The 14,297-nt window shown below is 47.9% G+C and overlaps 1 protein-coding gene across 1 annotated transcript in view; it reads right to left on the reverse strand.

The window, feature by feature from the left end:
• Window positions 1-4,217: 4,217 nt before the first annotated feature.
• Window positions 4,218-14,297, reverse strand: part of ACTR1A (actin related protein 1A) — a 56,590-nt gene continuing 46,510 nt past the window's right edge. Inside the window, exons 8-11 of the mRNA XM_075348598.1 lie at window positions 8,788-8,962; window positions 7,885-7,946; window positions 7,467-7,507; window positions 4,218-4,853 (exon numbers count right to left, since the gene is read on the reverse strand). Of these exons, the coding sequence (XP_075204713.1) occupies window positions 4,751-4,853; window positions 7,467-7,507; window positions 7,885-7,946; window positions 8,788-8,962 (381 nt within the window). The 3' untranslated portion in view covers window positions 4,218-4,750. The remainder of the gene's footprint in view (window positions 4,854-7,466; window positions 7,508-7,884; window positions 7,947-8,787; window positions 8,963-14,297) is intronic.

The raw sequence follows: 14,297 nt of genomic DNA on the forward strand, positions 1-14,297 counted from the left end.
TATAGCCATATGTAACCCATAGGCTTCCATTACAAGAAAAGAAAAAAAACCTAAACAAAACGCTACATGTAGAGATGGGCGAATAGTGAAATATTCGGGATCGGATTAGGCTTCTTTCACACTTGTGTCGTATTGCATCAGTTGTGTGACAGATGCAACGGATGCGTTGCAGAGAGTGCCACAACTGATGCTGCAAAAAAACTGATCCGTTGCAGCTTTTTTTTTTTTACCTGGAATTTACTCATCTGAGCATGCTCAGTTGGTAAGTGATGGCTCCATCACAGGAATCTGTCCAGTGACGCATTCCAACGGATTCCGCACCTATAGGCTTCCATTATAAAAACGACGGACGCCGACGGAATCCCGCACATTGCGTTTTTTCGACACTCTGAAAAACAATACATGCTGCCGCCCGACTGTCAGTCATTCCATAACTGATCTGTCACGCGGCGGATACAACGTAGGGCCATCAGTCACAATTCGTCGTCCATACAAGTCTATGGGGAAAAACGGAATCCTGCAAAATATTTTGCAGGATATCGTATTTCCTAAAGGCGACAGGTTGCAACTGATGCAAAATGACGCAAGTGTAAAAACAGCCTAAGTCGTACCAAATACCTAGCACTAGTCCAGTATTCGTCACAAATAACAAACCTAATGCAAGACAATGGGGAACCAGAGCGTTCTTCTTGAGGATTTCCCAGCAAAATATTCAGGTTTCCCATTGACTTGCATTAGGTTTGTTATTCGTGACTTCTACTGGACTGGTACTAGGTATTCGGTACAAATAATCCAAATATTTCACTATTTACCCATCACTTCTTACACTTTCTGTTAAGGTGTTACCTTTGCATAGAAAAGGTATCCAGATATGTACCAGCGCTATCTTTTTGCCTCTGTGTATATGTAAACCTATGCATACACTTTACGCATAGACCAAGAACTTTTCTGGTGCATGCGACAGAGTGTAAATGCAGCCTTAGGATCCTGGAAGATCTGCTCCCTTTGTGTATAGGTCATTCTGTTATAGGATAACTTTTCCTATTAACACATACAGCAACAATTTAAAGGGTTAGGTCTAGGACACATGGCAAGTAAAACGGCCCGAATGGAATGCGAGAAAAAAAAAAAATATAAAATCACATTCCACTCGGACCCATGTTACTTTATGGGGCCGTTCCCATCTGCAAATATTTTCCCAGTCCTAATGGGACCGCGAAAACAGTTGCAGCATGCTGCGGGTGGAATCTGATCCATATTCACTCACACCCATACAAGTCTATGGGTGCGAGTGGAACATCACACTACACTCAGATGACACCGGAGTGCAGTGCGATAATTGTATCAGCTGGCAAGGGAGGAGATGGGGAGATTAATCCCTCCTTCACCTCCGCAGCTGTGATCAGATTGCAGGATTAGATCACAGTTGCATGACGCTCTGCTAACACTCGCAGTACAGTGGGAGCCAAGGGTCATTAGCACACCATTGCTCTCACATCGGATGCCATATGCTCATGTGGCCGCAGCGTTAGTCTGAATATGAAAAGTTATGGATCCACAGGTTGGATGATAACTTTCTGATCATGGGGGGTCTGACTGCTGACAACCCCCACACATCCAGACAACTCAGCCTTGAAATTCCCTATCCAGAATTGAGGAACAGCAATCTCAGGCAGTCCCATAGACAATGAATGGAGCATTTCGGAGCCTCTTTCTTGAGAAATGTGATAACTTGTAATATTGGTGTTGGATGATTCCAATCAAACAGCCCCCTGTATCTCAGCTTACTAGATCCTAATGAGGGGGATATTGGGATAAAAAGTAAAAAAAAACAAAAACAAACCCTCGATCTCTTATAAAACCTGTTTATCTGTTTTTTAATTATCCTCCTGAAGTTTATGAAGTCAATAAGATTAATGGATCAGTGGCCGTTCCATATGGTTGAAGAGCACTTATATAAGTAAGCGTTAGTTTCCACGTAAAATACAGCAGATATATACAAGGATCACGTGTCTATCAATAATGGAGATATGAGTGGCATTTCCACCGAGCAGATATGATACATGCGGAAAGGAAGGGACCCCGTGTGAGCCGTGTCTGTAATATGCAATTATAGCTAAATCTGGCCGTACATTGTAGACAACTGTAGGGGTAACATTAGTGGGGCAGACAGCAGACTATATACGCTTGTCATGCAGAGCTGTGCTTTTCAAAACTGCCGTCATACCGTGCAATGGGTCCAACGTGGGAGTGAATAAAGGCAAATGTGGTATGCACGATGATAAAACAACATGGGGTAAGACTGACAGGTTTAACAAGACAGATGTTGGCGGACAGGCTGCATGACTCGGTAGTGGGATTACCTACTATGTGCTTCATAGGACAGGACAAAAATAAATAAATATGAGCAACTAAAACCAGGACGGGGACTGCGGGGTCTTCACAACCACCTGAGAATCCAGTTTTGCTTGAAAAAAGTTGTATGAGAGTAAAACTAAAAACAGCACCCCCTTTTGTCTATAGGTGGTGCCTGGTATTGCAGCTTTTCACATTTTTTTTTTTAATGGTGTTAAGCTGCAGTACCACACAAAGGCCAGGAGTGGCGCTGTTTCTAAGCTAGTTCAGTCCTTTCTAATCTCAAACAACTCGTTAAAGGGAATCTGTGACATTGAACACTCATCATCTTACCTTTGGGGTCTCTGCCATAGAGCAGATTGCCATACATTAATGGGAAAATATTTATTTTAAACTTAATTTATATCCCTGCTCATTCTAGGCTTGCGTAGTCCAGTGGGCGGTTACATGTCGTGATTGACAGCTATCTCATTGGACAGTTATTCACAGAATGCTGTCAATCACTGAACAGGACCGCCCACTGGACTCCTAAGCCTGGAAAGAGCAGAGAGCTACATGTAAAAAATAAGTCATACTGAAGCTTTTCCAGTAAAGAAAAAAAAAAGTTAATCTGCTCAATAACATACTGCCCACAGAGAGGAGTGCAGGTACAATGTAACGGGTTCCCTTTAAAGGGAACCGGTCACTAGATTTTTCTCTTATGAGCTGTGGCCACCACCAGTGTGTCCTTATATACAGCATTCCAGAATACTGTATACAGTGTGTCCACCGCCATTAACTTGAGAACGGCGGCAGCTATAGGCATAGAAGTGGTGTCTAGGTAAAGTAAAGTAGCCATGCGCTACGGAATGAAACCACCTATAGCGCCACCTGGTGGAAAACAACGGAGTTATTTTTAACTCAAACGGAACGAGATAGAGAAAAAAAGTGAATTACAAAGTTGCAGGACATCATCAATTCAATACAAATCGACACCTTGCATACAGAAATGCTATGATTAGAATGTGTAAAACTCACAAGGCTGCGGACATGAAGCGATACCTCATGGAGACCTTCCTACAAGTCATTGGGTGTGGTGGCTGTGTGGAGTGGCCTCCACATTCACCTGATCTGACCCCATTGGACTTCTTCCTGTGAGGTCTCATCAAACAGCAGGTGTATGCGACCCCTCCACCAACATTGCAGGACCTACGACGACGTATCACAGATGCTTGTGCAAACGTGTCACCTACCATATTGCACAACGTGCAGCAAGATACAGTATGCTGTCCAGAGTCCAGATGTGCATTGCAGCTGACGGGGGCCACTTTGAGCATCAAAGTTAAATGAGCGCCATATGCGTTACCAGCATTCAATGTTTTGGGGGGTCATGGGTTTCATATCATAGCATTTCTGTATGCAAGGTGTCGATTTGTATTGAATTGATGATGCCCTACAACTTTGTAATTCACTTTTTATCTCTATCTCGTTCTGTTTTCGAGATAAAAATGCCAACTCCGTTGTTTTCCACCAGGTGGCGCTATAGGTGGTTTCATTGCGTAGCGCATGGCTACTTTACTATACCTAGACACCCCTTCTATGCCTATAGCTGCCGTCCGTTCTCAAGTTAATGGCGGTGGATAGGATATGGGTGGACACACTGTATATAGCATTCTGGAATGCTGTATATAGGGGCTCACTGGTGGCGGCTGCAGCTTATAGGGAAAAATCCTTGTGTCAAGTTTCCTTTAAAGTGTGTAGGATAGCGGAAATAAAGAGGGGACAGAATCTGCACTTTCCTGCATCTCCTGCAATGTAACCTACACTCCCTGCAGACAGGCTGAGTGACAAGGATACTCCACAACAAAGACAAAATCCAGATGTCTAACTATATAACTATACTGGTCTTTTATTACATGCAATAGAAACATTTTCCAAAATCCATGGAGTTTTAAGGTTTAACATGTTACATCTTTTCTTTGTGGAGTCAAGTAAAATGCAATTCTGGAGGCCTGTGCGGCAGTGTGAGTGCGGGGGACACAGCGTATCCTGACCCACTGCAACATGGATCCTTCACTTATTTTTAGGTCTTACGTCTGCTTATCTGTTACGGTAGAATTGGCTATAACGCGATAAAAGAGGAATTTTCGCAACAGACCTTTGCACAAACCCTGGCGCAACGTAATACACATAAATAGGAATGGGATAAAGGCGTTCCTCTCCTAGGAGCTCTCTGCTGGTCTTTACAATGTCAGATCTTTTACCTTTGTGTGACCACTTCTTGGCATGCTGGAGAGCGCATACAGACACATACATTCACACCCACCCACCAGTCACCTCCCGACCACACTCTCATACTCAAAAAGCGAGTTTTAAACTGAAGTGGACAGATATCGCGATTTGGTCTTCCTGGATGTTAGAAGGTCTTTCTGTGGATAGCTCTGGGTCCGTCTTCTTCGTATTCCTTCTTTGAGACCCACATTTTCTTGAAGGTGTCCAGAGAGGCCAAAATAGATCCACTGGAAAAGGAAAGGAGAACAGTTTACTTTAAAGGGGTTATCCGGCTTCTTTTGACTTTTTTTTTTTTATTACCCTATTGGGCTACATTGGGGCAGGTAAGTAGATAGAGACCACTTACCTGCCCTGCTGTCAGCCCCTCTCCCCCGGCTCAGAGTGGTCATGTGACCGCTCCTGCCGCGATTTTGCTGCTTCCGGTCATTTCATGTCAACATAGGCAGGGCCATGTTGACATGCAAATCTGGAACAGCATGTCGCCTCCCTGCTGGGCTGTACAGTACGTGGAGTCCCCGCCCCCTTCCCTGCACCCTCCCACATATTCCCCCGCACCCCGTACTCTGCCCACAACCTTCCCCTGCACTGCTGTGGGGTCCGTGACCCGGGGGAGGGGCCTGGAGGCGGCTGCCGTGGTGTCAGCGCCAGCACCGGGCCCCTGCTCAGGATCGCACATTCAAATATACCGGCATCACAGATCACAGATGCCGGTACATACGAAAGTGCTGATGAGAGGGAGGACAGCTTCTCATCACTGCCCGGCTGTCTGTGCTCTCTTCAGCACAGCGGTGACATCACTACTGTGCTGATATGGCCAGAGCACAGACAGCGCGCGAACGTGCAGGAGCGGCGGGGACCGAAGACGGGCGAGTATGCACTCCCTACATGTGTTCCCTATGGGGATTGGGGATGTGGGATGGGGGGGGGGGGTCGGTGCATAGCCATATGTGTGCGCGTGCGGTGCAGAGCCATATGTGTGCGCGTGCGGTGCAGCGCCATATGTGTGCGCGTGCGGTGCAGAGCCATATGTGTGCGCGTGCGGTGCAGAGCCATATGTGTGCGCGTGCGGTGCAGAGCCATATGTGTGCGCGTGCGGTGCACACCCATATGTGTGCGCGTGCGGTGCAGAGCCATATGTGTGCGGTGCAGAGCCATATGTGTGCGTGTGCGGTGCAGAGCCCGATGTGGGGCTGTTATTTGCAATGCTGTAGTGATAACAGGTCAGTGTTGGGGAAGAATACTGACAGGGACTGTGTGTGCAGGGGGCGGGCAGGGGGCGAGGCTGCACACTGAGGCTGGGCGGTGCCAGCTGTGACTGGGAGGTTTTGCACAGGAAGTGGTAATGTTTGCTGGAGCTGAATGTAAACAAGGAGCTGCAGAGAATAAAGGGATAATTCAAGAGGAACAAAAGCTAAAAAACAAAAAATAGGGGTGTTTTATATGACAATACAGCACAGATTAGCCTAACAAAAATGTTTGAGTTTATGTCGGACAACTCCTTTAAGTGAGGAACATTTTTTTTTCCTGGCATTTGTCATAGGATTTGACTACTCTTTTCATTACAAAGTCATCCTGCAGAGAGGAACTCAATGGGTGACCAACGCAGCTGCGTGCATGTGTCTGCTCCTTAAAGGAAATCTGTCACTAGGTTTTTGCTCCCCCATCTGAAAGCAGCATAATGTAGACACAGAAACCCTGATTCCAGCGATGTGTCACTTACTGAGCTGTTTGCTGTCCTTTAGATAAAATAAATGTTTTCTCTGCTGGAGATCTACCAGTTATACAGAGCTCATGACTATGCTGGACTACCTGGCAGCACGCCAAGTAGTCCTGTAATGATAATCTACCCAGTAAATGACATTGCTGGAATCAGCATCTCTACTCCTACGTTATATGCTGCTCTCAGATTAAGTGGCAAAAACCTGCTGACAGATTCCCTTTAAGTTCAGCGAGTATGTCAGGGACCAATGCTGTATTCTTTAAACAGAATTGAACTCTACTCAATGCCTTCATGCATTTAGGGATTACTTAAATGGACTTAATTGCTAGGTGATTTGCTATTTCTGTGAAATGCTATGTAACAACAGACCCCAGATTGTGCCAGTATCTGATCTGTAGCTACGGTACATCAGACAGAATTTTAAAGGGGAACCTATCAGGTCTCCTATGCCCTCTAAACTAGCAGCAGGCACATGTGTGGGCCAAAATTCCCTGCCTAACCAGCCCTGTCTACTGCCATTGTCAAAAATCAAAGTTTTAAAATAATGATTTATAAGGTTCGTTATCCCTATGCTAATGCCTGTGACTAGTCGCAGGGCCGTTGATTCCCCTGACTAGTTGGCCCACTAAGCACGTTATCATACTTTAGAAAAGTAGTGCCTTTGCCGGTGCAAACGAGCGCGGCTTTATCCTTCTCAACACTGAGCTTGTCTGAGGTCGTGTATACACATCCCAGCTTCAGGAGTTCACTGTGCGTGATCGAAGTCGTCCACACTTCCGGTCACGCACACTACGCTGAAGAGAGGTGTACTGCGCATGACCGGAAATATGGACGACTTCGAACAGGTGCAGGGAGTATCAGCTGTATGTTATTTTATATGTACGTAAGCCTTTGCCGAGGTAAAAGTTAATCCAAGAAAACCCCTTTAACCTACACTTCATCGACTAGACCATGCATTATTAAACATTATGGTGTTGTGGTGATTGTTTTTTTTGCATCCAGATAATGTGGGGGTCACACCGATTGGTATTATGGGCTGCACATGGCCCCAGGGATGCAGGTTGAGCACTCCTGCTCTATAACATTCTATCTTATATAAAAATGTACAAGTTCTTCTTACCCAATCCACGTAGAGTATAATCGTTCTTGAGGAGCAGATATCTACAATAAATGATAAAACGTTACAAAATGTCATAAAATAACAATTAACGAAATAGAACTGGTTATACAAAAAGTCTACATCTCAATAAGACATGAAAAGTCCACAGACCCTAATCGGTCATAATGACAGGGGTCACCATCCAGAGACAGACCCTTTTTTATGATAATGGGGCCCCGTCTACACAATACAGCAACAGATAAAAAGCAGATGTCAGGAGATTTCTTCTGATCCTGGGAGGACAGATGTGCGGGTGAAGTGAAACATGTGAATGTGTGAGCATATCGGCAATACAGAAGAGATACCTGCAGGAATCATATCAATAAAGAAGAATGTGAACAGTATAAAAATATTGTAAAAAACTAAAAATACAACCTACCCTTATTTTTACATCTTTCGGTGCTAATTTTTTCACTTCACTTAGAAGCCGGTCCCCGAAACCTGAGAAGTAAAATATATGACTGCGGTTATTAGTGGATTGTTCCCTACTGTATTTTTTGAATTATAAGACGCAATTTTCCTCCCAAAAATTTGGGAGGACAATAAGGGGTGCGCCTTATAATCCGAATGTAGCTTACTGGGAGGTGGAGAATGGGGGCTGTGCTGGCTGCGGGTGCTGTGCGTGGAGTAGGGCGATGCTGCAGGCGGTGCGGCGGATGTCCCAGATGATCTCTTGTCAGTGCAGGCGTCAAACAATGGCGCCTGGAGTCGGTGCATACGCAGATGGAGCTCTCGGCTCAAGATCTCAGCCTGGAGGTGGTGCCTTCACAGATGACATCTCGGCTTCTCATTGAGCCAATAACTTAATCTGCGCACATGCAGACTCCAGGCGCCATTTCTTTGAGGCCCACACCGCCGACAGAGCAGTTGGGACACCCGCCTCACCATCGACCTACTTCAGCACCTCCTGTAACCCCCGTTCCACCACTGCTGCCGCCCCCTCCCAGTAAGACACCACCAGCTTGTAAGATGGACCCCCCTTTTTTCCTCTAAATTTGAAGTGCATCTTATAATCCGGAGCGTCTTCCAAAATGAAAAATATGATAAGTGGAAAAAAAAAATTACAAAAACCATCTCCATAAACTTGCAGCAAAACTTCTTTAAAAACCTGTCACCTCCAATATGTGACCTGACATATTAACAGACGCATATTTGTCCTAACAGCAGCTCCCTACCCATCCCTGGTGACAGGTTCCCTTTAAACTAAGTTATCGCCAGGCTGCACAGGAGATGTTATTTGTATCACAGATTACGTGTGTTGGGTTTTTGTTTTTTTGCGCACCTTTAAATAAAGTGGATCCACCAGACAACACGATGTTGGAGAATAAGGTTCGCCTCAGGTCCATGTCTGACTTCTGAATGGCGAACACTAACACCTCGTGGATGCCCTCGCATTCTTCCCCAATTAGATCTGGTCGGAACAGCAGCTCCGGGGCTCTGAACCGGGCTGGGCCGATCTAGAAATAGACAGAAAAAAAATCAATTTGGCATCAACAATACAGGGAATATCAGCGTCCAGACCTCACACCGCACCCATCCATCACAGCGAGAGTCATTCACACTGATCGCTCGCAGGCGGTCACATGTCTGGAGGAAAAACAACTCACTCCCGTCAGGAAGACGACACCCGCTGTAGGGCTATTGTTCTCACAGCCAAGGAACAGACTAGAAATGCATCAAATTATGGAGTGTGCTCAGACAGATTCAAGACACTTTGCAGGAGAAAAAAAAATAAATAAAAAAAAAAATCTGGTTCAGCGGCATGTAAATCTTATACCATGTTCGGACACATTTTTTCTTTGTCGCTCCATTGGGAGACCCAGACAATTGGGTGTATAGCTTCTGCCTCCGGAGGCCACACAAAGTATTACACTTTAAAAAGTGTAACCCCTCCCCTCTGCCTATACACCCCCCCGTGCATCACGGGCTCCTCAGTTCAGTTTTATGCTTTGTGTTGAAGGAAGACGATCTCCTAGTCAAGGCACCCTCCCGGGTGGCATGTCAACACAGTCTGACCGTGGCTCTGGAGACGCTCCAGAGGTTCGGGTGGATCATCAATTTCCCAAAGTCAAAATTGACTCCGACCCAATCACTGACTTACCTCGGGATGGAGTTTCATACTCTCTCAGCGATAGTCAAGCTACCGCTGGACAAACAGCGTTCGCTGCAAACAAGGGTGCAATCTCTCCTTCGGGCCCAGTCACACCCCTTGAGGCGCCTCATGCACTTCCTGGGGAAGATGGTGGCAGCAATGGAGGCAGTTCCCTTTGCGCAGTTTCATCTGCGTCCACTCCAATGGGACATTCTCAGCAAATGGGACAAGAGGTCGACATCCTTAGACAGGAACGTCTCTCTTTCACTGGCAGCCAAAACCTCTCTTCAGTGGTGGCTTCTTCCCACTTCCTTGTCGAAGGGAAAATCATTCCTGCCCCCATCCTGGGATGTGGTCACGACGGACGCGAGTCTGTCAGGGTGGGGAGCGGTCTTCCTCCACCACAGGGCTCAGGGAACCTGGACTCCGACAGAGTCCTCCCTTCAGATCAATGTTCTGGAGATAAGGGCAGTGTATCTAGCCCTAAAGGCGTTCCATCGGTGGCTGGAGGGCAGGCAGATCCGCATACAGTCGGACAACGCCACGGCGGTCGCGTACATCAACCACCAGGGCGGCACTCGCAGTCGTCAAGCCTTCCAAGAAGTTCGGCGGATTCTGCTGTGGGCGGAGGCCACAGCCTCCACCATCTCCGCGGTTCACATCCCAGGCGTAGAAAACTGGGAAGCAGACTTTCTCAGTCGCCAGGGCATGGACGCAGGGGAATGGTCTCTTCACCCGGACGTGTTTCAAGAGATCTGTTGCCGCTGGGGAACGCCGAACGTCGATCTAATGGCGTCTCGGCACAACAACAAAGTCCCGGCATTCATGGCACGGTCTCAGGATCACAGAGCTCTGGCGGCGGACGCCTTAGTTCAGGATTGGTCGCAGTTTCGACTGCCTTATGTATTCCCTCCTCTGGCAATGCTGCCCAGAGTGTTGCGCAAGATCAGGTCCGACTGCCGCCGCGCCATCCTCGTCGCTCCAGACTGGCCGAGGAGGTCGTGGTACCCGGACTTGTGGCACCTCACGGTGGGTCAACCGTGGGCGCTCCCAGACCGACCAGACTTGCTGTCTCAAGGGCCATTTTTCCATCTGAATTCTGCGGCCCTCAACCTGACTGTGTGGCCATTGAGTCCTGGCTCCTAGCGTCCTCAGGGTTATCTCAAGAGGTCATTGCCACTATGAGACAGGCCAGGAAACCAACGTCAGCCAAGATCTATCACAGGGCTTGGAGGATCTTCTTAGCCTGGTGCTCTGATAAGGGGTTTACCCCCTGGCCGTTTGCCTTACCCACGTTTCTTTCCTTCCTTCAATCTGGAATGGACAAGGGTTTGTGTCTCGGCTCTCTCAAGGGACAAGTCTCGGCGCTTTCCGTGTTTTTTCAAAAGCGTCTAGCCAGGCTTCCGCAGGTCCGCACGTTCCTGCAGGGAGCTTGCCACATAGTTCCACCTTACAAGCGTCCACTGGAACCCTGGGATCTCAACAGGGTTCTACGGGCTCTTCAGAAACCACCTTTCGAGCCGCTGAAGGATGTCTCTATCACGTCTTTCGCAGAAGGTGGCATTTCTAGTGGCAGTTACATCACTCCGAAGAGTGTCAGAGCTTGCAGCGCTGTCATGCAAAGCCCCCTTCCTGGTATTTCACCAGGATAAGGTGGTTCTGCATCCGGTCCCGGACTTTCTCCCCAAAGTGGTGTCCCCTTTTCATCTCAATCAGGATATTTCCTTACCTTCATTTTGCCCTCATCCAATTCACCAATGTGAAAAGGATTTGCATTTGTTAGATCTAGTGAGAGCACTCCGGATCTACGTGTCTCGCACGACGCCACTGCGCCGTTCAGATGCGCTCTTTGTCCTTGTCGCTGGCCAGCGTAAGGGGTCGCAGGCTTCCAAGTCAACCTTGGCTCGGTGGATCAAGGAACCGATTTTTGAAGCCTACCGTTCTTCTGGGCTTCCGATTCCTTCAGGGCTGAAAGCCCATTCTACCAGAGCCGTGGGTGCGTCCTGGGCATTGCGGCACCGGGCGACGGCTCAGCAGGTGTGTCAGGCAGCTACCTGGTCTAGTCTGCACACTTTCACGAAACACTATCAGGTGCATACCTATGCTTCGGCGGATGCCAGTCTAGGTAGGCTAGTCCTTCAGGCGGCGGTTGCCCACCTGTAAGAGGAGGGCCGTTGTTGGCTCTTTTTCTCAGGGTATTCTTTTACCCACCCAGGGACTGCTTTTGGACGTCCCAATTGTCTGGGTCTCCCAATGGAGCGACAAAGAAGAAGGGAATTTTGTTTACTTACCGTAAATTCCTTTTCTTCTAGCTCCTATTGGGAGACCCAGCACCCGCCCCTGTTCCCTTCGGGCTGTTGTTCTTTTGTGTACACATGTTGTTCATGTTGAATTGTTCTTTTGGTTCATGGTTTCAGTTCTCCGAACATCCTTCGGATTGAATTTACCTTAGACCAATTTATAAGTATCCTCCTTCCTGCTTTTGCACCAAAACTGAGGAGCCCGTGATGCACGGGGGGTGTATAGGCAGAGGGGAGGGGTTACACTTTTTAAAGTGTAATACTTTGTGTGGCCTCCGGAGGCAGAAGCTATACACCCAATTGTCTGGGTCTCCCAATAGGAGCTAGAAGAAAAGGAATTTACGGTAAGTAAACAAAATTCCCTTCTTTTTTCTCTGTGTGCAGTATTAAGAGTTTTAAAATGTTTTCTTATTCATATATTCAACTGTTTTTTGGCTTCTTTTTATATGTAGTGCCTAATATTTTTAGGTTTTGTTTTTGTGTGCAGCTTTCAACAGAAAATGTAAAGGAAAAAAAAAAAAAAAAGAGAATTTTGTTTACTTACCGTAAATTCTTTTTCTTATAGTTCCGTATTGGGAGACCCAGACATTGGGTGTATAGCTTCTGCCTCCGGAGGACACACAAAGTACTACACTAAAAAGTGTAGCTCCTCCCTCTGAGCATATACACCCCCTGGATAACCAGATCTAGCCAGTTTAGTGCAAAAGCTGAAGGAGAATAGCCACCCACAAGTAAAGACAGAGCAAGAACCGGAACAACCGGAGACTCTGTCCACGACAACAGCCGGTGATAACACGCGGAACAAGAAACTGCCAACAGGCAACAGGGAGGGTGCTGGGTCTCCCAATACGGAACTATAAGAAAAAGAATTTACGGTAAGTAACAAAATTCTCTTTTTCTTCATCGTTCCTATGGGAGACCCAGACATTGGGACATCTCAAAGCAGTCCATGGGTGGGAATAAACAGAAAAACTAAGAAGTAGGCAGAGCCTAACTTCACAAATGGGCGACAGCCGCCTGAAGGATGCGTCTGCCCAAGCTCGCATCTGCCGAAGCATGAGCATGCACTTGGTAGTGCTTTGAAAAGGTATGCAGGCTAGTCCAAGTGGCAGCCTGACAGACTTGCTGAGCCGTAGCCTGGTGCCTGAAAGCCCAAGAGGCACCGACAGCTCTGGTCGAGTGTGCCTTGATCCCCGGCGGGGGAGGCACCTGAGTACACTGGTAGGCATCGGAAATGGCCGACCTAATCCAACGAGCTAAGGTTGGCTTAGAAGCCGAGAGGCCCTTACGCCGACCTGTGGTTAGCACAAAAAGAGAGGTGCACCGCCTAAAAACAGCGGTGCGAGACACATAGATCCGGAGCGCCCGCACCAGATCCAGAGTATGCAACGCTTTTTCAAAGCGATGAACAGGAGCCGGACAAAAGGAAGGCAGGGAAATGTCCTGGTTAAGGTGGAAAGGAGAAAGCACCTTAGGGAGAAAGTCCGGAGTCGGACGGAGAACCACCTTGTCTTGATGAAAAACCAAAAAAGGTGACTCCGAAGAGAGCGCAGCCAAATCAGAGACTCTCCTGAGGGAAGTTATGGCCACTAGAAAGACCACTTTCTGTGAAAGACGAAACAAAGAAACCTCCCTAAGAGGCTCAAATGGGGGGTTTCTGGAAGGCCGTGAGGACCAAATTGAGGTCCCAGGGATCCAAGGGCCGCCGGTAAGGCGGAATGATGTGAGACGCGCCCTGCATGAAGGTGCGGACCTGAGCCAGCCGGGCGATACGCCGCTGGAACAGCACTGACAGAGCCGAGACTTGTCCCTTGAGGGAATTGAGGGATAGTCCTAGCTGCAGACCGGACTGTAGAAAGGACAGAAGGGTCGGCAAGGAAAAAGGCCAAGGAGCATGGCCGGAAGAGCGACACCAGGACAGGAAAATTCTCCAGGTCCTGTGATAGATTTTGGCCGAGGAAGACTTGCGAGCCCGAGTCATAGTGGAGATGACTTCAGGAGGGATACCAGAAGTCGTCAAGATCCAGGACTCAAGAGCCACGCCGTCAATCTGAGAGCCGCAGAATTCTGGCGGAAAAACGGACCTTGTGAGAGAAGGTCTGGACGGTCCGGAAGATGCCACGGCACGTCTACGGACAGATGGAGCAGGTCTGGGTACCTAGCTCGCCTGGGCCAGTCCGGAGCAATGAGGATGACCCGACGGCCCTCCATTCTGATCTTGCGCAGAACTCTGGGCAAGAGAGCTAGAGGGGGAAACACGTAGGACAGACGAAACTGGGACCAATCTTGAACCAGAGCGTCCGCTGCAAAGGCCTGAGGATCGTGGGAGCGAGCCACGTAAACCGGAACCTTGTTGTTGTGACGGGATGCCATTAGGTCCACTTCCGGAGTGCCCCACTT

This window comes from Anomaloglossus baeobatrachus, chromosome 5 (assembly GCF_048569485.1).
Source record: "Anomaloglossus baeobatrachus isolate aAnoBae1 chromosome 5, aAnoBae1.hap1, whole genome shotgun sequence".
NCBI lineage: Eukaryota > Metazoa > Chordata > Amphibia > Anura > Aromobatidae > Anomaloglossus > Anomaloglossus baeobatrachus.